This window comes from Sesamum indicum, linkage group LG14 (genome assembly GCF_000512975.1).
Source record: "Sesamum indicum cultivar Zhongzhi No. 13 linkage group LG14, S_indicum_v1.0, whole genome shotgun sequence".
Taxonomy (NCBI): Eukaryota; Viridiplantae; Streptophyta; class Magnoliopsida; order Lamiales; family Pedaliaceae; genus Sesamum; species Sesamum indicum.
Window position 1 is genome coordinate 4774585 of NC_026158.1, and position 21433 is coordinate 4796017.

Genomic DNA, 21433 nt, shown 5'->3' on the forward strand with positions numbered 1-21433 from the left:
CTCATATCCTGTCCAAGGTACTGGAGACATCAGCTGAAGGAAAATAATGCTTGCTGCAAAGGCACGCTCAAACTGCTTTCTTCCTAGTACCAACCACGTCTCTAAGTTGGAGAAGTAATTGGACCCATTCACTAACTCCTGCATAATAACAATTGGACACAATTAGTTTACTTGCAACCATGTGAGTCTATGAAAAGAAAGAAGGAAATGCCTGTAGTTGGCACTTCCAGCCAGACAGGACAATCAATTATCATCCTCGAAGAAATTCTGCTATCTGAAAATAGTAAGGCAGAAAAACATTTGCTTTTTGAGATTAATACTAATTCCAGAAGTGGAATATTCAGATTTTAACCTAATGCTTGATTCGCATTTCAGTTCTTGCCTACCTTTTCAAGAGTATGTAATCAGACTGCTGTACTATGAGACTGCATTGCATGGTCCCAGCATGATTCTATTCTATTACTGGACCTGAATATTATACTTCAGGCATTTGTTATTCCATTCAACAATTTTTCAGGTTTTCCTCCCATCTTTTGGAGGATTACAGGACTCACTTCTTGATAATGCCATTTTGTCGTAAAAAAATATTAACCCGATTTGAAGAGAGGAAATCAAAGTCCCCTCTTCCAAAGACCATTCTCCTGATCATGGTGATTCACGAGAACCATTTGAAATCAGGCCATTTTGGCAAAGTCCAAATTACAATATATTCTGTAACACTCAAGTCGATGCACTCATCAACCAAATGTCCAAAAAATTACATCCAAACATTCTCAGGAGCTCATCCCGCTACGAGTCCAAGTTATCCAAACCACGATCAAAATTAAGAGGGAAAAAAAAGGATGCGCAAACAAACAATCCCAATTGAAATTAGTCCCATTACTTACACATAACCTCATCACTACTATCTCCTAAGTTTCTAAATTGTTTTTCCCCAGGAAAATAACTTAAACATGATCAAACTATACTAACCATGGGGCCGTCATCCTTCCTAGCCAAAATGCACTTGAATTCAGGAGAAATATGTTTCGCCGAGGCGGGTTCTCGAGGAGTATACGGCAAGGCGAAATGGGTGGTGAATGAAGAAGAAGTGGACTTGCGAGTAGAGGAGAGGTTGAGAGAAAGCTTGTTTGGGGAGAAAATGGAGGCAGATAAAGGGAAGGCCATGATTGGGAGTTGGTAGTTGATGAGGTTTTCGCGCGCCTCATCCAGAGCCAAAAAGCCTAATCTACATTCTACACTTCTCCCTCTGATTTTGTATGGGGACTGCACGCCCCATTTTTTTCTTGGTTTTCCACTAAAAAATTCTTACTCAAAATCCTCCAATCAATTGCATAGTAAATATATTAATTTATTAATTGATGACTTTTTTTATATTATACATTAATCACATAAAAAATATATTATACTTATCATATAATTGATTTCGATCCGATCAAATTCTATTTGAATTAGAATTTTATATTGGGTAAATTACTGGGTTTGTCGTAATTATCAATATCCCTCGTTGTTTGAAATATTATAAATATTTCCATTATATTTGATGAAATTATTTGTTTGAACAGGATGAATGAAAAAATTTTAAAAATTATAAAAATTTATCTGCTTAGTCCATAAAAAATCAAAAAGTTTTAAAAATTAAATAAAATTATAATTTTTAATCTATAAGGGTATTTTGGTCAGTTTAGCATAATAAATAGAAGAAAATTTAACGAATTGAGGTAATTGTTAACGAACGTTAAAATTATGAGGTATTGATAATTTTTCAAACTATGTCAAATCTCATAGAATATTGTTGTAATTTACCGTTTCATATTTGACCTTCTCTTTATAATATTTGAGTCGTCTGTGTCATACAATACTTGCATGCATAGCATCGTATTCATATAACTTAGGTTTTAAAAATAAACATGATTAAGAAATAGAGTAAATAATAAATATGAGGGAAAATGTGAAGCGTAATATTTGAAAGAAATAAATTATTATATTATTATTATTATTATTTGATGAGGGTCTTTTTACCCAAATCCTTTAATTTTGACCGAAATAATTAATTTCTTCTAAAAACTGAATTAATAACAAACTAAATCCCTAAAATTTTGCATAATAAAACTGGATTAAAGATATCTAATTTTGACAATTACAAATCTCACTTTAATATATGTTTACTTTTTAATTTTTTTTATTGATTTAGATATTAATCAAAAAGCTTATGTTACATTCTATATTTTTTGTTTTCAAATAAAAAAAGTAAAACATGTGAGAATTTGGGTTATTAATCCATATTTTACTATTTGTTTCAATTATTTTTGTTTCCCTTTTGAATTTGTTTTCCAATACTAACTTTGTGTAATATAATTTGAGATTTTCAATAGCATTGTGGGGTTGCCCTATTTAATCTTATTACTTTTCTAAATTTTTTATTCGGTTTTGTATGGAAAATTATAAGTTTGATTTTCAATTAATTAATGATTTATGCTACTAAATATATATATATATGTGTGTGTGTGATTTTAAATGATTTATTTTTTTAAATCTTATTACGATATAATTATACCTAAATTCAAGAATTTCTATCAATAATATCACATTCATGCATTTAAAATTTAATAAAAAATATTTCAAACAAGATCAATTAATTATTTTAGTTTTATTCTAATTTTTATATTTCAGTAAATACAATAAAATTTAAAGTTATATACACGCATTGGATGTGCTCGAATAGAATAGCTAGTTCAGATAAGGGTTAAATATATTTTGCACTCCTAAACTATGCATTTGGTTGTATTTACACTCCTAAAGTATGAAAGGTAAAAAAAAAAACACCCATAACAAAATTGATTAAATGCAATTTTGATCCTCTAACAATAGCCAAATCCCGTTTTAGTCATTTAACTTATTAGGATTTGGATTTGGTCCTCTATATATTTTAATTACTCAATTTTGGGACTTTTTTCGCCGAAAAAATATCCAGTTCGCCGGAAAATCAATCAATTTTTGCCCTAGTTTCACCTCCACCTTCTTTCTAAAAATCTGCCACCGTCATTCAAAATTGCTGAGAGCCACATATATTGTTTGACTCCCAAGCTCAAGACGAACAAAACCCCTCAATCAATTTCAGGTTTTGATCACCACAAAGACTGGGCTTTCACCTTCACCGCCGCAGCCTCTTTGCGTCAATTCACTGCGGTCTGTACGAACGGCCGTCGCGGACCACCAGAGTTCGACTCGCCTCTTCCTTGCGAGTCTAACGAGACAAGTCCCAGCCATTTTCATCAACGTGGTGTGAAAATCCAAGGATTTGAAGTTCACGGCCACCGTCCGAATGATTCTTAATCGCGAACTACCATCCCTCTTTTTCCGCCACCTTCTTTCTAAAAATTTGCCACCGTCACTCTAAATTGCCAAGAGCCACATATACCGTTCAACTCTCAAGTTCAAGAAGAACAAAACCCCTCAATCAATTTCAAGTTTCGATCACCATAAAGACTGGACGAAAACCTTCACCGTTGTAGCCTTTTCGCGTCGATTTGCCGCGGTCCGTACGAACGGCAGTCGCAAACCACCACAATTCAACTCGCCTCTTTCTTGCAATTCTAACGAGACAACTCCCAGTCATTTTCATCAACGTGGTGCGGAGATCCAAGGATTTAAAGTTCACGGCCACCTTCCGACGGACTGGATATTTTTCCGGCAATAAAAGTCCCAAAATTGAGCAATTAAAATATATAGAAGATCAAATCCAAACCCTAACAAGTTAAAGGACTAAAATGGGATTTGGCTATAGTTAGAGGATCAAATTGCATTTAATCATAACAAAATCGTTTAGCATTAATAGGACAAAAGCATCCTTTTCACATACCTTCTATACTTTTTATTTTACTCTTTAAAATATATTTTATTAAAAAATCTCCACTAAAATTATTAATAGCAATTTAAAATTTTTAAGTAATATTATAAATTATAACCTTTTATAAAATTACGTAATACTAAAAAATATTTATAAGCTCAATATTTACAAATATATTTTACAAAGTGAATTTTGTTAAATGCACATATATATATTATTTGATGTAACATTTTAAAACTGTATTGATAATTTATTTCTAAAAAAAGTTTAATATATATAACAATACAAGTAAAACTTATATAAATCTTTTATCAGTTATGTAAAAAATATAAAGATTTTAAATTTATAAAGTTTATGCAGATTTTATATTTTATAATAAAAAAATATAAATATTGGGTAGTGCTTAGTTTATTATATTATATTATAATTTAAAACAGTTTAGAGATATAAATACATTTAATTCATAGTTTAGGAGTGCAAAACGTATTTAACACTTCAAATTAAGATAGGAAAAATCCCATCAAGCAAACCACTTTATGAATTTATGATAAACCCCCGTGGAGAATTTACCGATTAGAATCGCACGCCAAATTTCACAAGCGGTAGAATTACTGAAACTCGCAACGCGATTTCCTAATCATCACTGGAGAAAACACAACGACAAATCGCGATTTGCAAGAAACCGTCGATCCCAACATCAACGGGACAAAACAAATCTGCGGAGCCGTTCCACTGCGCACTTTGGGTTGGGAGTAGTAGAAATTCACACTTAACCAAACTGCGTACTCTTCCAACTACTGTCGCATTGTTTGCTCGCCGATCTCCACTCTCCATCAATGGACTGATGGTCTCAACGGATCGGTGAAAGAATGGCGAGTTTCTTACCACAGTTTCAGAGCATCAAGACATCCTTCGATCACGTCGTTCTCGCCGGTGATTCCGATGCTCTTTACTCGTTAATGCAACCCTAGTTTTGGCTCCGGCCTTCAATTTTGATTTGCGTTTGTGCTGCTTAAGGTTTTGTTATTGTTGTTATTCTTTTGTCTGGCTGAATTAATGTCCGCTAGTTTTTTGTTTCTTAAAGTACTGTTTACACTGTCAGGCAGACTGATTCGGTCGATCTCTGTACGTGACTAGTCGCATTTGCTTCACTTAATGGAGAATTGCATTAGATAGTAGATTTTCTGTATTTCACGCAGTTTTCCTGTTACAACTCATCTTTAGTCTCTGAATGATTTCTGGACCAAAAGATACTTCACTAATGCAGGACATATGCCGCTTTTTCTTAGTTAGCTATGGTAGGGACATTAATTGAAGATATTAACCATCAGATTGACCAATTGAACAAATATAGGTCAAGATTTTGTAGCAGAGGTCAACTCTTTAGGCCATTGAAAGCTGACAACCCTGCCATGAGAAAGTTCTATAGGTTTCTTTGGTATAGGTAGGCAATGATCATAATTTTTTTGCTTATAGGAAGTGGTATATTACCGATTTCATATAGGAAACAGTTAAGGAAGATTCTTTTTTATCGTTGAAGTTTCTTCTATTTAATTGAATTGTTAGTTTATATGCACTACTTATCTTATTATAGTTGAGGATGTGACCGATCTGTGGCCCGTAGTCAAGAAGGGTTTTGAAGAGAGGCTGCCATTCAAAAGGGCTTTTCTAAACAACAAGACCCGTAATCCTGTGCTTGTTGATGAATTACCTGCTGAATTTATACTAACTACGGATGCTAGACTACGCAGTCGGTTTCCTCAAGAGCAATCATTGTTTTGGTTCCGTGAGCCATATGCAACTATCGTTCTTGTTACATGTGAGGTAACATTTACAGCTCTGAAGTCATGTTCAAGTTAATCTCTTAATCATCTGTCTGGCTGAGACCCCTTCTCTCTGTGGGCGACTACTTTCATCTTTGTCTCAAATTGTTCGATTTTTCTCTTTTCAATATTGTAATTTTTCCTTCTCTGTGTAGGATCTCGATGAGTTTAAGAACATTCTTAAACCACGCCTCAAACTAATAGTTCAAAATGATGAACGAGAATGGTTTATTGTTTTTGTATCTAAAGCACCAGCTCACAATGATCAGGCCACCAAGATGGCCAAAAAAGTATATGCCAGACTTGAAGTTGATTTTAACTCTAAGAAGAGGGAAAGGTAAGACTTCTACTGGAATTCTGTGATTTTCACGTTTTATGCTGTATAATCGGATAACATGCAAATTATTTATGTTTTTGACTGGTTGGGCATTTGTAACCCCCAAAGTTCTTGTATTGTGCTGGTTTAAAATTTTCCTAAAAGAGTAAGTTGCCGTCATAAACTAATAATATAAAGGATTTATGGAGGGAAAACAAACAAAAGTTTATTTATAATTATATGCAAGGAATCCTCATCTGAGGCTCTCAAATGCTTGATGTAGGTGCTGCAAATTAGATTTGCATGGACCTGATGCGAATTTCTGGGAAGACTTGGAGGCCAAAATCATGGAATGCATCAGAAATACTCTTGATAGGCGCATTCAGTTTTACGAAGAGGAAATCCGCAAGCTTAGCGAACAGCGATTCATGCCAGTTTGGAATTTTTGCAATTTTTTCATCCTGAAGGTACTCTTTTGTGCTATCAAAAAAGGAACTTCATTCAGTTAAGAGCTCATTTAGAATCTGCCTGCGAAGCTGTTCCCAACTAGCTGGGAGATTTTGAATGAGCTATTGGCTAACTTTCTTCATTGCTAATACGAGGTAGCAGTGTGAAAGCACGTCTATAAGATAATAGTAAATGAAATCTTGCATAAATTGCTTATTCACAACTGTCAAACGATATGATGGTATGTACCGATGTAGGATGCAGCAGTTACCGTGATGGTGGAAATTACTCTTTGTTCCCACTGCACTTTACTTGGTTCTAGCACTGAAAAATTATGCTTGAACTTAGCTAGGTTAATGTTGTGTTAGGTTGGAAAGAAAATGGAAAAGGATTGTAGGACGGCACCGTGGAACCCTGATACTCAAGTGAAAGGAAGAAGTCTGGCAAATGCTGCAGAATGAGAGTGGGGGAGGGGAGCTGTTTATCTTACTCTATCATTTGATCCTTTGGCAGAGTTGCATGAAAATTTGAAGAAAAAAATAGCATTATTTAATATAAGTTCAAATGAAATATGCATATTAATACATAAATGTGAAGAATTTAATGAGGCTGCATTATCCAAGACCATATCACATACGGGAATTTTATTGTGAAAGGGTCAAAATGATCACCAATTAACTGCTGTACTTACCCAATGACTTGGAGGGAGTATACCACTATCCCATCTCACAGCATGATTAAAGCCATCAAATTGTTTCTTGGATGAATAAATTCTTTAAGGTTGACCAAAGGGTGCATGGTTATTTGAAATATACTTAGAAGTATAATTTCTAATACCATTTTGGTTCTTTGCCAATCAATATCTACAATTCCTACAGTTTAGGGCCATTCTTGTCATGTGCTCATGAATATTTCCTCCATTACAGGAAAGTTTGGCTTTTATGTTCGAGATTGCTCATCTCCATGAAGATGCTTTACGTGAATATGACGAGCTTGAACTCTGTTATTTGGAAACAGGTGCTTAGTATGTGCTGTTTTACCTTTTGACTTCTTTGTTGAAAATGGAAGTTGTCAAATTTTGTTTGTGCAACTGATTTTCATCTTCATTTTTTAATTTTAATTTTCGTTTGTATATTTGTATTTTTGAAACAAAGATATTCATCGTCATTCGAATGACTTTTTTCTAGCCATCACTCTGTGCTTCTGGGTAGCCTTTGTTATTTCTTTTTTTCTTTTTTGACACACATGGTGATATTGCTCTTGATCTAACTTTATTCTGAAAGGAAATTTCAGAAATTGAGATGGAAACTGTGGGTTTGTTTAATGTTGGGTAAAAGAGAAACAAATGAGAACAATTGGGCTTCCCTCTTTTACAAAATGATATTTTCTTCTGTCAAAACATTTTCTGCTGGTTGACAGAATTCTTTGAGTTCAGCGAGTAGAATCTTTTTTGTTTCCTTTTTTGTTCTTCATGTTGTATATAGAAATTGAACCTTCTGTCTGATTAATTTGCTCCTTCTGCTTTAGTTTGTTCTACGTGAAGGGATATATAATCCTTCTTTCTATAATGTTTGCTACCACTAAGTTTACTTTTTTGAGGTGCAGATGTATAACTTAACATTGTTTACATGTGACTACTTTGTAGTTAATGTGGCTGGAAAACAGAGGGACTTTGGAGGAGTGGATCGGGGAGATGATCAGGCTATGCTGCTTGACCCTGGGAGGAAAGCATTGACGCAGATTGTTCAAGATGATTCATTTAGGGAGTTCGAGTTCAGGCAGTATCTATTTGCCTGTCAAGCAAAGGTGTGAAAGATATTGTGATTAGCTTAGGTTGGTTTTGTGTTGTATGACCCTTTTATGGTTTGTACAGTACAGCTTTTGCACAATTGTTATTATGTTCACTGTCTACTGATACGACTTTGAACAGTAAAATATTGCATTATTGACATCAGTGATTAGCATATTGTTTGGATTACTTTCTGCGTGCTTCCTAGTAGCATGTTTCTCTGCTTTTGCGTGAACTTACTTCCATTGCCATGTCCTAAGAGGGTTTCAGTAACCACATAAAATGCAGCTGCTCTTCAAATTAAGTCGTCCGTTTGAGGCTGCATCAAGGGGTTATTCATTCATAATTAGCTTCTCAAAGGCATTGGCTTTGCAAGAGGTAGTTGGCCTTCACTTCTTTATTTCATGTATTCTTGTCCTAATTGCCTTTGTAGAACGTTGCCTTCTCAGAGTCCTATATGTTGGGTTCTTGCAGAGTATATTGCCTTTCTGTATGCGTGAAGTGTGGGTAATAACAGCTTGCTTGGCATTGAGCAATGCTACTGCATCTCTTTATAAAGATGGGTTAGCAGCACCTGATGTTGAGAAGGAGTTTTATCGCGTTCAAGGGGAGCTATATAATTTATGTCGGACTAAGGTAGTATTTACTCATATTTAAGAATTAAATATATAGAACTGAACACTATATACAATTAATTCCTGTTGTTTTGCCCATGAACAGAATCCTTTATCTATTTGCCTGAGCGTTTAGTCATGATAGTCAGGCATCAACTAGACTTTAGTGACAGTGTTCATGCTAGGTTAGGTATTTTTGTTCCAGACATCAACTAGACTTTAGTGACACTGTTCTTCTAGGTCAGGTTTTTTTCTTTTGCTTTTTGTCATGTGAAGGACAAGTATTATTTCCAAGCTTCTTTGAGTAGATCAATGGTACTTTGAGTTGAAGTATGTCTGCTTGTGGCAGTTTATGCGGCTAGGCTATTTAATTGGCTATGGATCAGATATAGAAAGAAGTCCGGTCAACAGGTATTTGCTCAATTTTACTGCAGTTCTGTCTATTCACTTCCGTATGCCTCCCAGAAAAAGTAATTTTGTTAAAGATTTGTTCTTGAATTGAATTGTTATAATAATGTTCTAGTTGGTATTGTTCACAAAAGGAAATGAGCCATGCCAAGAGAACCAAAATTAATATGCTACATCACAATAAAGTTTTCTGATTTCGTGCAAAATGCTATAGCTCTTATATTTTCCATGCAGTGCTTCACTCAGTATGCTGCCATGGCCTAAGCCAGCAGTTTGGCCTACACTTCCATCTGATGCTTCAACAGAAGTGCTTGCAAAAGAAAAGGTGAGGTTGATAAATGAATGTGAAACCTAAACATCAAAACCTAGTTAATTACATGAAAGATATTTGTATCTGTCCCTAGTATTCCTTTTGAATAGCTTAATTCAAGCACAATGATTGTGCTGTCGCCTTTTGTTGAGTAGGTCACTACTAAATATAGACGAAGTTGCTAAACTTTTTAGCATGAATGAGCATGAAAGACAGTCAGGTTTTTGTTTATAGATGATCACCTTTTGGTTCGTGCTAACTATTAAACTTCTACTTCTAGATTACCCTGGCGTGGGAGTTATTTTAACATTTGTTAAATGATAATCCAGTTATTTTTAGTGGAGCTATTAGTTTTTTATTTAATTTTCATATGACAATATTTCCAGTAATGGTTTTCTGCTTTAAGATGATTTATTACATCGCATTAGATGTGATCGACAGAGACTCTTGATGGTAATGCTTCAGATATTTTCTATTCTTCCAGATGCTTCCTATGTTTTTCCTGCATTTAGTTGGATTCCACCATACGATATCAAAAAGTTTGAATCTTTTGTCTCATTTAGTATTCCTGCTATCGTGTCTGAAAATTTCTATGAAGAAAATGTGTTTTCATTTTATGATTATTTTATGAGATTGTTTTTGCTTGAAGTATAAAGTTGGTAGGTTCAAACTGTTCACAAAACCACCTTGCATTGGGTTCTTTGATTATTTCAGGAACGGGCTAGGCTTGCTTTCCTTTTTTTCCCCCTTTCAACTGTAGGCTTTTGTTTTTAGATTGGGCCTCTTGTCTGCACCAGATGTATGTATTATATTGTTGTTGCGAAGTAAAAAGCTTCGCTATCTTTTGTTATTTATATTCTACACTGGTTCTGCAGATGGTTCTCCAAGAATCACCACGGCCTAAGCACTTTGGCATTCAGAGGAAGCCACTGCCTCTTGAACCATCTGTCTTGTTGCGTGAGGCAAATCGTCGTAGGGCTTCTCTCTCAGCTGGAAATGTGTTTGAGTTGTTTGATGGTCGTCCTAATTCCAATGACAGGTGATGAAATTTTTAGGATTACATCAAGTACATTAATTCTACTTTTGATTAAGCAATAAATATTAGGTATGTGATTGAAAGAGGAAAGGCAAACCCCCAAGAGTGTTGGCTTATGACCTTATTGTTTGACATTTTTGCTGTGCGCCACCATGCCATCTGATTCCCATACTTCTAAACATGTTCATCTCATTAAGTACCACCTTACCATATTACTAGATTAGACAAAGAAATGAACAAGACAAATGAAAATGAAAAGTCGAAGTAATGGAGCCTGATTTCAATCTGGTCCAGATCTCAAATACCTCCCTCAAAAAGTTCTTGAAGCTATCGTCAGGAGATCTATGTTTCATGTGCTGAACATAGCAAATCTCTGTCTGTGTGAAAAAAAATCCTATATCTTCAGTTCCCAAAGAAAATCACCGGGAAGCACGAAATTTTTGGTGGTACTTGTAGTAACTTTGCCACTGCCTAGGAGTGATGGATTAAGTGACCAGAGGTCTTGCTGAACCATTCATGCTTGAGAAGTGTTTGTTACAGTTCTTTTCTTCCTTGGCAATTTGATATTTAAGTACGTAGAGGCCATGATTGCTGTTAAATGTGGTATTAATGATCTGCTAGCTCTCGTCTTAATTCGTGGTGGCTTGTGGAGAAAATCAGAGTGGGCTGCTGGTGGCAATCCATGGATAGATAAGGGAAACCTATTGTTATTAAAAGCTATTTTCGTAAGTTTTTCTACTTTATTTTGATGGATTGGGGCTATTAAAGCTTAATTACTTAATGAAGGGGGTCTACTTCTTGCAGCTATACTGGGAAGTAAACTGTCAGTTAGGTGAAAAATTAATGGATAATTCGTGCTTCACCCTTGCTTCCTTTCGTAATTTGTCTTCCAAATGTTACGTGAGAAGAACCTCAAAACACTTTTTTTTTTTTTTTTCCTTTTTGGTTAGATGCGTATTTCTTGATTATGGACAAGTTCTATCCAAGAAGTTGCCATCAAGAATAAGTTTTTGAAAAGAATGCAGTAGGTTGCCTGGCTTTTCAAGCAGATGTATGCTCATTTGTCGAGGTCATGTAAATAGTTCTAAAAGGCAAAAAAAAGGGTTAATTCTGCAATTTTCGTAGTTTATTTTGATATATTTTACTATGGGGTAAGTTAAACTTACACCAAAATACTAGGGGCATTGTGCTGTACCTTTTCTTTTCTGGATTGCACCTTGGATCTGTGGGGTTTGATATATTGGACAGAGAGATTCTATGCTTATATCAAATGTGTTCCGGTGACAGTTCAGGACTAGTTTCCCCATTGCCTAAAGGGAATGCAATATCCATGACAAGGAATCTCTCTACACCCGGTGGTTTTGAGGGTTCAATTGATCGGCCCATGAGACTTGCAGAAATCTACGTTGCTGCTGAGCATGCTTTACGGAACACAATTTCTGATGAAAATTTATGGAAATCATTATCCTCTATTCAGGAGTTTGAGGTAAGTGGCCTACAAGATTCCATATTTTCTTGAAATTTTATATAAGCTATCATCTTGGGCTGGTGGCTGTTTTCCTTGTATCATGTTGGTGTCAGCTTTAACTTTGACCTAGTTCACCATGAACCTTCTCAGTAAGATCTAGTTAAAAAGGAGTCAGTTTCTTTCCCAATCTGATATTTTGAAGTAAGATGATAATTGGCCAAGTTAGACTCTTAACATCTGCAAAGATGTTGAGCAGATATGAATATCAAAATATCTTTAGGTAAATTTTCAACTGAAAATAAGATTTAGTAGCTTATTAACGGTTTAACTTCTAGAAAAGTAATGAGATCCCAACTTAATTTTAAGATGTAACAAACTCCCTCTGTATTTTACCATATATAAATATAGGACTGTCATTACTCAATGAGACCTCTTATAATCTCTTGGAGCTTACTTTATCCAGAAAAGGCTGAGAGCTTATTCTTTATTAAGATCTATCATCTTATACTCCGGAGCTTATAAGATGTCAAAGATAGACTTAAATGAACAACCTCTTATCGTAAGTGATATCATCTCAAGCAAATTGGAGCTGTTTGGTTGCCAACTCTTCTTAGAGCATTTTCAATTTTTGATTTTTCAATACTGAATAGGTGATAAAGTCCTGATGCATTTATGACCGTTCTTTTGTTACAGCAATGTGCATTTGGTTAATAACTGTAACTTCTGTGTTGCTGTGTGTTAAATTTCATTTCGTCAATCCTTGTTGAACCTTTTGGGAACTTGACCTTTTGCATTACAGCAAAAATATCTGGATCTATCAAAGGGTGCTGCAAATAGCTACCATCGTTCTTGGTGGAAGAGACATGGAGTTGTCCTTGATGGTGAAATTGCAGCTGTCTACCATAAGCATGAAAATTACGATATTGCTGCAAATTTATATGAGAAAGTTTGTGCTCTTTATGCGGGTGAAGGATGGGAGAACCTACTGGCTGAAGTTCTCCCAAATTTGGCAGAGTGTCAGAAGATACTGAATGATCAAGCTGGTTACCTCTCTTCTTGTGTGAAATTATTGTCATTAGATAGAGGATTGTTCCTAACCAAGGAACGACAAGCATTTCAGTCTGAAGTAGTTCGTCTTGCTCACAGTGAGATGGAACATCCTGTGCCCCTGGATGTCTCCTCCTTAATAACATTTTCTGGCAATCAGGGGCCTCCTGTAGAGCTTTGTGATGGTGACCCAGGTACACTATCCGTTACTCTCTGGAGTGGATTTCCAGATGATATAACTCTTGAATCACTTAGTCTTACACTGACAGCTACGAACAATGCTGATGAAGGTGCTAAGGTACCTCGTGATCAAAAGACTTGCTTCATGCCATTTTCGCTGTATATCTTTTGCATTTCATGGTAACGCAAGTTTCTAATGTGTTCAGGCAATCACGAGCTCTGAAGCTATTATACTAAGACCTGGCAGGAACAATATTACCCTTTCTTTGCCCCCACAAAAACCAGGATCCTATGTGTTAGGGGTTCTCACTGGAAAGATTGGTCAATTAAGATTTAGATCTCATAGTTTTTCTAAAGGCGGTCCTGCAGACACTGATGACTTCATGAGTTATGAAAAACCAACAAGGCCTATCCTGCAGGTATTGTGCGTTTAATTTTACCAGTAATTGAGTAGAACTTTTTGCTGAATTGTCTACGTTGAACTAATACAATACTCGATGACACCCATTCTTCTGTCGTTACACTTTCTGTTGGGTGTTTGCAATCAAGAAATTGCAAGTTCTTAACTTCACATATTTACTAGGTGGCCAAACCAAGGTCTCTGGTCGATCTTGCTGCTGCTGTTTCATCTGCTTTGCTGATGAATGAATCTCAGTGGGTCGGCATAATTATTAGGCCAATTAATTACTCCCTTAAGGGTGCTGTGCTATACATAGACACTGGTCCTGGCTTGAGGATTGAGGAGACATATGGCATTGAAATCGAGAAGCATGATGTTAGGTCGCAGAACAGGGCAAACCTAGATAATTTGCCTGGCAATCCTTCTCCTTTGTCTGAAGTCAAGCAACTGACTCTTGAAGATGGGAAGATTAAGTTGCCTGACTGGACAAGCAATATCACTTCAGTGTTGTGGATTCCACTACAGGCAGTTAGCGATGGGTTACCTAAGGGGACACCTGCAGGTTAGTATCGGATTAGTTTTGGCAGTTCTAATTTGAAACGTTATCCGTCTGTGCTTGGAAGCATAACTATCCATTCATGTCTCTATAGGTACAGCTCCACAGAGACAGAGTGTTGTAGATGGTTTGAGGACAATTGCTCTGAAACTTGATTTTGGAGTTTGTCATAACCAGACATTTGAAAAGTATCTGTTCTTTTGCTTTCAGTTTCCACTCCAACTATATCTTTTTCTAATCTTTTTGAAATCAAGCCTGAAGTAACAGAGATTATTACATCACAGGACCATAGCTGTGCATTTTACGGATCCTTTCCATGTTAGTATGCGTGTGGTGGACAAATGCAATGATGGCACTTTGCTTTTGCAGGTATTCATGCTACAGTTTTCTTGTCCAATCATCTCATTCTTGACTGCACACACCCGTGGACTTCTCTTATGCTCTTGTTTTACTTGCCGTTTATCATGATATAAGAAAATAGTAGTCTGTCTTTCATGTCCGTCAGTGTGTTATTACTTTTCCAATTATTTATCTTTAATAATCTTTCAGGACAAGATCTCCTGAACTCTTGATATAATCATCAGCCCTCCACTGAAAATTTAAAATATAAAATACTTTGATTATTGCAGCCGTTGCAACAACTACTGTCTTCACTTATGCCTGTTCGATTGTCAGTCTGAAGTAGAATTGCTGCCAACAATAGAAAAAGAATGGAAAATAAGGAAATGCAAAAGTTCATCTTGACAGAGTGGCAAAGTACAGAGAAGATGGAAAAGAAAGCAAATACAAGGAAGAACAAATACACTGCAGATGTTTGACCTCTATTAATATGAACTCGAAAATGGCTAACTAAAAATGCAAAAGTTTCTCCCTGCGGAGAAACAAAGGAGAAAGAAGGACAAGAAAGCGAGAATTAATACTAGAAAGACATCTTGTAGATATTTTACCTCAGAGAGCTTGAAATTGGTATTTAGGAGAAATGCTGGAACAGAAAATGATGTAACAAATTCAAAAATTCATTTGAAGTATGTGTTTCTTTATCCAAATCTTAAAAAAAGAATGAATTGACTGAAGCAGCACCTGCTTAGCAGTCATTTGTGGCTGATTTCAGGATGAATTATTGAGTGCTTCTGTTGCAAAAATCCAGAATGCTGCCTAAGTAGGTGGGAAGCCTATTATTTGGTGCTTTATTTGAACTGTGAATGGCGAATATGAAGTTTGGAAGCTGGTTATGCAACTGGTTCCAATCGTCCGTGGGACCAGGGTAGTGCCGGATTGCATCCTATAGGAGCCCCGGATGCAGTGTAGAACTGTGCCATAAAATTTGATTTATGATTTCCGTATGTTTGTTAATAGTAATTTTTGTAGCTTAAATATCATTTCCATATGGATTTAATTCAGAAAATTCTCAGAATCTCAGTAGCTTCAATTTTGTATATTTTGAAAAGGACCTTTGCTAACTAGTATTTGCTCCCAGCAAAAACATTCATAAATAACATTTTTTTCCTGTTGCTCTTTAGATACAGAAGTCATCTACAGGTTATCTTTGTTAAATTCATTGAGAATTTCCTTTCCGGTGTAGAAGAGGCTATCTCTCCGTTGCATGGGTTCAGTTTTGCTGGTTTATGCAGCTGAATTGCTATACCTATTCTCTGATATTAACGTTTTTGTTGTCTTTGTGGGTAGTAGCACACTTAACTGTGGCAGAGTATAGTTCTGTGTCTAATCCTAGAACTTTAGTGAGCTATTGAGGATATATATGTGCCTTCTAATTCTTTGCTCTCATTTTCCTCCTATTGCTTAGGTCATACTGCAATCCCAGGTGAAAGCTTCACTGGAGATCCAGGATGCTTTACTGGATCTTCAAGATGGATTTGCTCATGCTGGAAAGGGTGATGGGAGACCAGCCTCTAGCTTCTTTCCACTAATTGTTTCTCCTCAATCCAGAGCTGGAATTATGTTTAGTATCTGCTTGTCAGAAACACCTGCTAAAGGTAGAGAGGACTCAGTTTTTTCCTATAAGTTCTCTCATGTTCGTCGTCTTAATTTAATCATACCTCCTTGCATAGAAAGAGGTTTTGGTTCATGAAATGTCTATCCAATAAAAGAATGCTGCAAAGTTATCTTATGTGTATCCATAGTAGGGTGTGCAACAGAAATTTGTGGCCGTAGCTCTCAGATAACATCAGAGGTTATGAGTGTGAAGGACAATACAAGATAGAGTTAATTTTTACCTTCGATTATTGCTGATTATAGTTGCACTTTTGACGCATTTGCTTAACCAAAATTGTGAACTTGAAAATTTTGCTCCAAATATGATAGTTCACAGTATCTGCAAATATTTGCTTAGAATCTTCAGAGTTTCTCTAGAGGGGCAAGTAGTTCTCAAAATGTTTGTTCTTTTGTCTAACTAAGATGTCTTACTTAAGCAGATGATGAAAGGGAGTCCTGTCCAGATAGCATATTGAATATCAAATATACGATTTCTGGTAGCAGAAACCTTGGAGCTCACGTCCCAGTAGCTGAGGAACTTACTGGACCTGATAACCATCAGGCAGGGCATTTGACCTTTAGGAGTGCTCTTGTTTTACAGAGACCAGTGCTGGACCCTTGCGTTGCAGTTGGTTTCCTTCCTCTCCCATCAAGTGGTCTCCGTGTCGGGCAGCTTGTGACCATGAAATGGAGAGTTGAAAGGTTGAAGGATCCAGAGGAGAATGTGGCTTCGGAAAACCTTGTAAGTCATTTTAGTTCCAGTTTAGTGTTTTAACACTCCTGCTAAAAGATCATTCTTTCTTCACTGTTTGTAAAATTGATATACGAGCAGTTGACCATTTCACTATAATTGCACCTAACCAACACATGTAAACACCATTTTATGGAGAGGAGCATCTCATGTATATCGGTTTAGTCTGTAATAATGTTGTTGGTTATCCAATATCCACTTTCATGTTTCCCCTGTACTGAAGCATCAGATATTGGGTCATCAACCCTCAAATGAACTTTGTTCAATGTTATGATAAATAATTTCTTCGGCAAAGTACCTCAAACCTCTAAGGGTCAATTATAGTCTATTGAATTCGCAATGCAGTGCCGAGTTTCTACTTGTAGCCATGCTGAGAAATCATTATTTTTCTTGGGCACAGGATGAGGTGTTATATGACGTCAATGTTAATTCCGAAAACTGGATGATTGCTGGACGGAAACGAGGATACGTGTCGCTCCCCACAAAACCAGGTATCTGATCTAGCATCCCATGCATTATTATTGCTTTTCTCAGTATGCCATAGACCCCCATTTTGGTTCTCTGGAACTTCAAATTTCATGGCCTCTAACAGGTTCCAGGATCGTGATCTCAATATTATGCTTGCCTCTGGTTGCCGGATATGTCCGACCCCCTCAACTTGGTTTACCTGACATCAATGGTGCAAACATAAGTTGCAATCCACCTGGTCCTCATTTGGTCTGCGTCTTGCCTCCGGCACTCAGCTCCTCTTACTGCATACCAGCCTGACCATTTGCTGTTGGCATCTGTGTTGTAGAATTACATTTCGGTTAGTCTCTTCCAATATAGGAATGGTCATGCTGCTCATATTTTTTTGAATCTGAAATTTTGTAGGATTTTCTGATTTTTATTTTCTTGATCTCGGGAGTTCATAAGTTTGGTCACTTCAGTGTTGAGGATAGTTATTTTATTTTCTTGGTTAATGTACAGTTGCTTGTGGAAGTTGTACACTTTGACATTGGGACAGAGATATTATGTTGTATACCTCGTTTGGTTGAAAAAGAAATCAAATGAAACAGGAAAGTTATTTGTGGTGTTTCTGTTCGTGATGATAGGTATAGATACACATAATGACACGCACACATATGTTGGTTAAGAGTAAAAAGTATGAAGTTATTTTCTTAGCCACAGTTTGTAAAGTCTGATAATAGGGAAATGTAAGGTAAGTTGGGTTAGTTATAGGGTTGAAAAAATAACCAGAGCTACAATGGCTTAAGTACCAAACTCCAAAGAAATAGCTTTGAAAATGTATATACATATACCTATATATATATATATATATGTAAGGGTTAGTTATATTTAGGTCCTCTTTTCAAAATGTAAAATTACACTTTCCTCAAAAAAATTATGAAATTACATTCACCCCCTTCTAGAATTATCCTTTTGCACTTCGGTCTTTTTTGTTTGGATGAATGAAAAATGTTGATATTAGTAAAAAAAATTAAATAAATTTTTAATTTTATCTCATATTTAATATTTTTATATTTATAAAGAGATATATGTAATATATATATATATATATATATGTATATGAGTAAGATTAATATCATTACTATTTTCTCTTTATAAGTATAAAATTATTACATGAAAATATTAAATGAAGAGTAAAATGAAAAGTTTGTGTAAGTGTTTTGTTTACGTAGCATGTTTCATTTAATTCTAATGAAAGAGAATCAAGTGTAAACGGTGAATTTTTGAAAGATGTGTAAGTGTTATTTAATTTTTTTAAAAAAAATATAATTTTATATTTTCAAGGAGATTTAAATACATTTGCTCTCTCTTTCTCTCTCTCTCTATATATATATGAGGATTTCAAAGGGGTGGGAATCTTGATCAAACTAAAAATATAAAGAAAGGTAAAAAGGTCCCACCGAGATTTGAACTCGGGTTACTGGATTCAGAGTCCAATGTCCTGACCACTAGACCATGGGACCTGATCTGTCAATTTACGACACCAAACGTTTATATAGAAGATTGATTTGATATTCCCAGAATTTATACTCCAACTTGTTTATTGAGTGACCCATTTTACATGTTGTTGATTGGGTGGAATGAATTGTTAGTTAATTTGTGTCTCTTTCTTGAAAGGATAAATGATATGATATAATGTGTTGAGAAAGTTGAGTTGAGTAGTATTGTTTTGTTTGTGGGGGACACCAAAATATCCTCCTCTATTCACTCCCAAGAATTCAGTAGTTAGATGTTCATTTCAGTTTGCTGGGATCTGTGCCCTTTTATTACATTTCAAATTTGGGTTGTTCACCACCCATTATCTGGATAATCGAATTGGATTTTATATGTGTTTTTATTTTTATCGGTGAGTAAGATTTAAAATCTTACGAATAATTCTTCCCCTTCTAGCAAAAATAGAATTAGTTTTATTTCAAATGTGGGATGAAATACCTGTGATAAAAACTTTAAGAAAAGAAAAAGGGATAATTACATTTAAATCTCTTGATATACGATTTATATACATAAATTATCTATATTTTTTGAAAAAATTACACATACACCTATTAAAAACGTCAATATCATTACAAAAACTATCCCTGTTTTTTATTTGCGATGGTGGTTTATGTAATTATATAATAAATGAACGGTTACATTAAGGAGTGTAAATATATATATATATATATATATATAAGGAAATATGGCCGGTTCGTTTGTCTCAATCCCACCTAATATTATCTCAGTGGTAGGAGTGGAGTGGGATGCAAGTGAAAATTTCTTGGCACTTAACATCTACCCCAATCTTTTTTTTTATTTAAAAAAAAAATTAAGATTTAATAAGATACACTGTAGATCGCCTGATAACTCTTAGTTGGAGATTTCTTGCTCACAGAAGTGGGCATATTTGATCATATAAATATATCATTATATTTTATTTATGGTAAGTCACATTTATTACAATTAGAAGGCCTTAAATACCATTCTTTCGATCAAGATCTCGTGTTAATTTAAGTATCGAAGGGTTTTAGTTAGGGTCCTCCCAAATAGCCTAACGATATTTCATTTTCTCAAATTCCAGACCTTATTCGGGACGTCGAGATCTCTCAAGTTTTAATCATCCCACATATGCAGTGTTGGAATCTGGGCACACACACATATATATAAGAGATAAGTATATCGTTTCGTCCTAAAATTTTGTGTAATTACACGTAACTTCTTTGTAATTTAAAAAATTATATATAATATCTCTGAAACTCCCTATATATAATTCCATAGAAAATTTATCTGTAATTATACCAAATTTTTGAAAAAAATTACTATAATGACTCCTATATATAATTAATAGCAAAAGGCTCCTGTTTAGGTTGATTTGAGTCGCTTTACAAGGTAGGTTAAGAAAATGTTGCTCTAACAAACACCACACCTTCCATTGTCATCAATTCTGTATGCTATCATTCAATGTTATCTTACCTCAAACCAAACTTCTTATTCATTCAAATTAGTACTCGTCACGTCCAACCAATCACATAATAAGTATAATTATATTTATCATATAATTGATATTTTTTTTAAATTGTGTATCAAATATATAATTAATTTGGGTTGAATCAAATTTGATATGAGTCAGAATTTCCCATTAAAAAAAGAAATAGCCTTTGGACAAGTACCTCAAGTCGATAAGGGCGTTTTCGTCCTTTCAGGATCATTTCACATTATCCTCGTCAAGGGCAAACGTTCAGTTCATAAGGCTTTGTTTGATTTTATTTTCTGGTTGTTTGAGGGACCCCAAAAACATCCTAAATATTTATCCGTATTTATATAAAAACACGCAATTAAATATGTTTTACTTAATTTTTATTCATCTTACAATAATATAAATGGATAATTATATTGTTCTCTCCTAAAAGTTGGTGTTATTATACATAGACACACCGTATTTGTAAAATTATATCTAGTATTCCTGATATTTTGTTCCTATCTAACAAATTCATTTGTTAGTCAAAATTCACCGGATTTGCTGCAAAAAAATTAAATAAAAAATCATACTTACCATCCATTAACTTATTACTCACTTATTGTAGTACAAACAAATCTTTTCTGATCAAAGTACGTACCCATATAAAGGTGAAGAAATGCATCCTTACATGCATTATATCATGTGAAGACGTATAAAGGTAATTTGGTCATAAAAAATTATTTGACCTGTAATAGGTTAGTAATAAGCTATACGTCTAATAAATAAGTCCATCTATTAGTTAAAATTCACCAAATTTGATGATATTAAAAGAATAATAATTGTAATTAATTTCTAAAATGATTGTTATAATCAAAATTGGTGTGATCGTATCACTTATCACGTTAATGCATGTGAGAAGTTATAATTTCATGGTTAATAATGATAGTTTAGTCAGAAAAAAATTATTTGACCATCAATAAGCCAGTAATAAGTTAATTAAG

General features: G+C 34.9%; 2 protein-coding genes and 1 non-coding gene across 3 annotated transcripts in view; 1 reads left to right on the forward strand and 2 right to left on the reverse strand.

Annotated features, from left to right (window-relative positions):
• The window catches only part of LOC105177030 (peptidyl-prolyl cis-trans isomerase CYP37, chloroplastic), a gene marked incomplete in the record, with an annotated part of 6763 nt that extends 5505 nt beyond the window's left edge, over positions 1–1258 (reverse strand). Inside the window, 2 exon segments of the mRNA XM_011100047.2 lie at positions 1–138; positions 973–1258. Of these exon segments, the coding sequence (XP_011098349.1) occupies positions 1–138; positions 973–1167 (333 nt within the window).
• On the forward strand, positions 4404–18062 carry LOC105177031 (trafficking protein particle complex II-specific subunit 130 homolog). Its single transcript, XM_011100048.2, has 21 exons — positions 4404–4783; positions 5445–5674; positions 5829–6010; positions 6273–6456; positions 7363–7453; positions 8082–8242; positions 8514–8603; positions 8700–8861; positions 9189–9250; positions 9482–9572; positions 10433–10596; positions 11881–12079; positions 12861–13406; positions 13495–13707; positions 13872–14250; positions 14339–14432; positions 14529–14613; positions 16049–16238; positions 16677–16978; positions 17388–17478; positions 17580–18062. Exons 1-21 carry the CDS (start codon positions 4720–4722, stop codon positions 17753–17755), a joined length of 3756 nt encoding a protein of 1251 aa, XP_011098350.1. The 5' UTR covers positions 4404–4719; the 3' UTR covers positions 17756–18062.
• TRNAQ-CUG lies at positions 18889–18960 on the reverse strand. Its single transcript has one exon. It is a non-coding gene; the product is annotated as a tRNA-Gln (tRNA).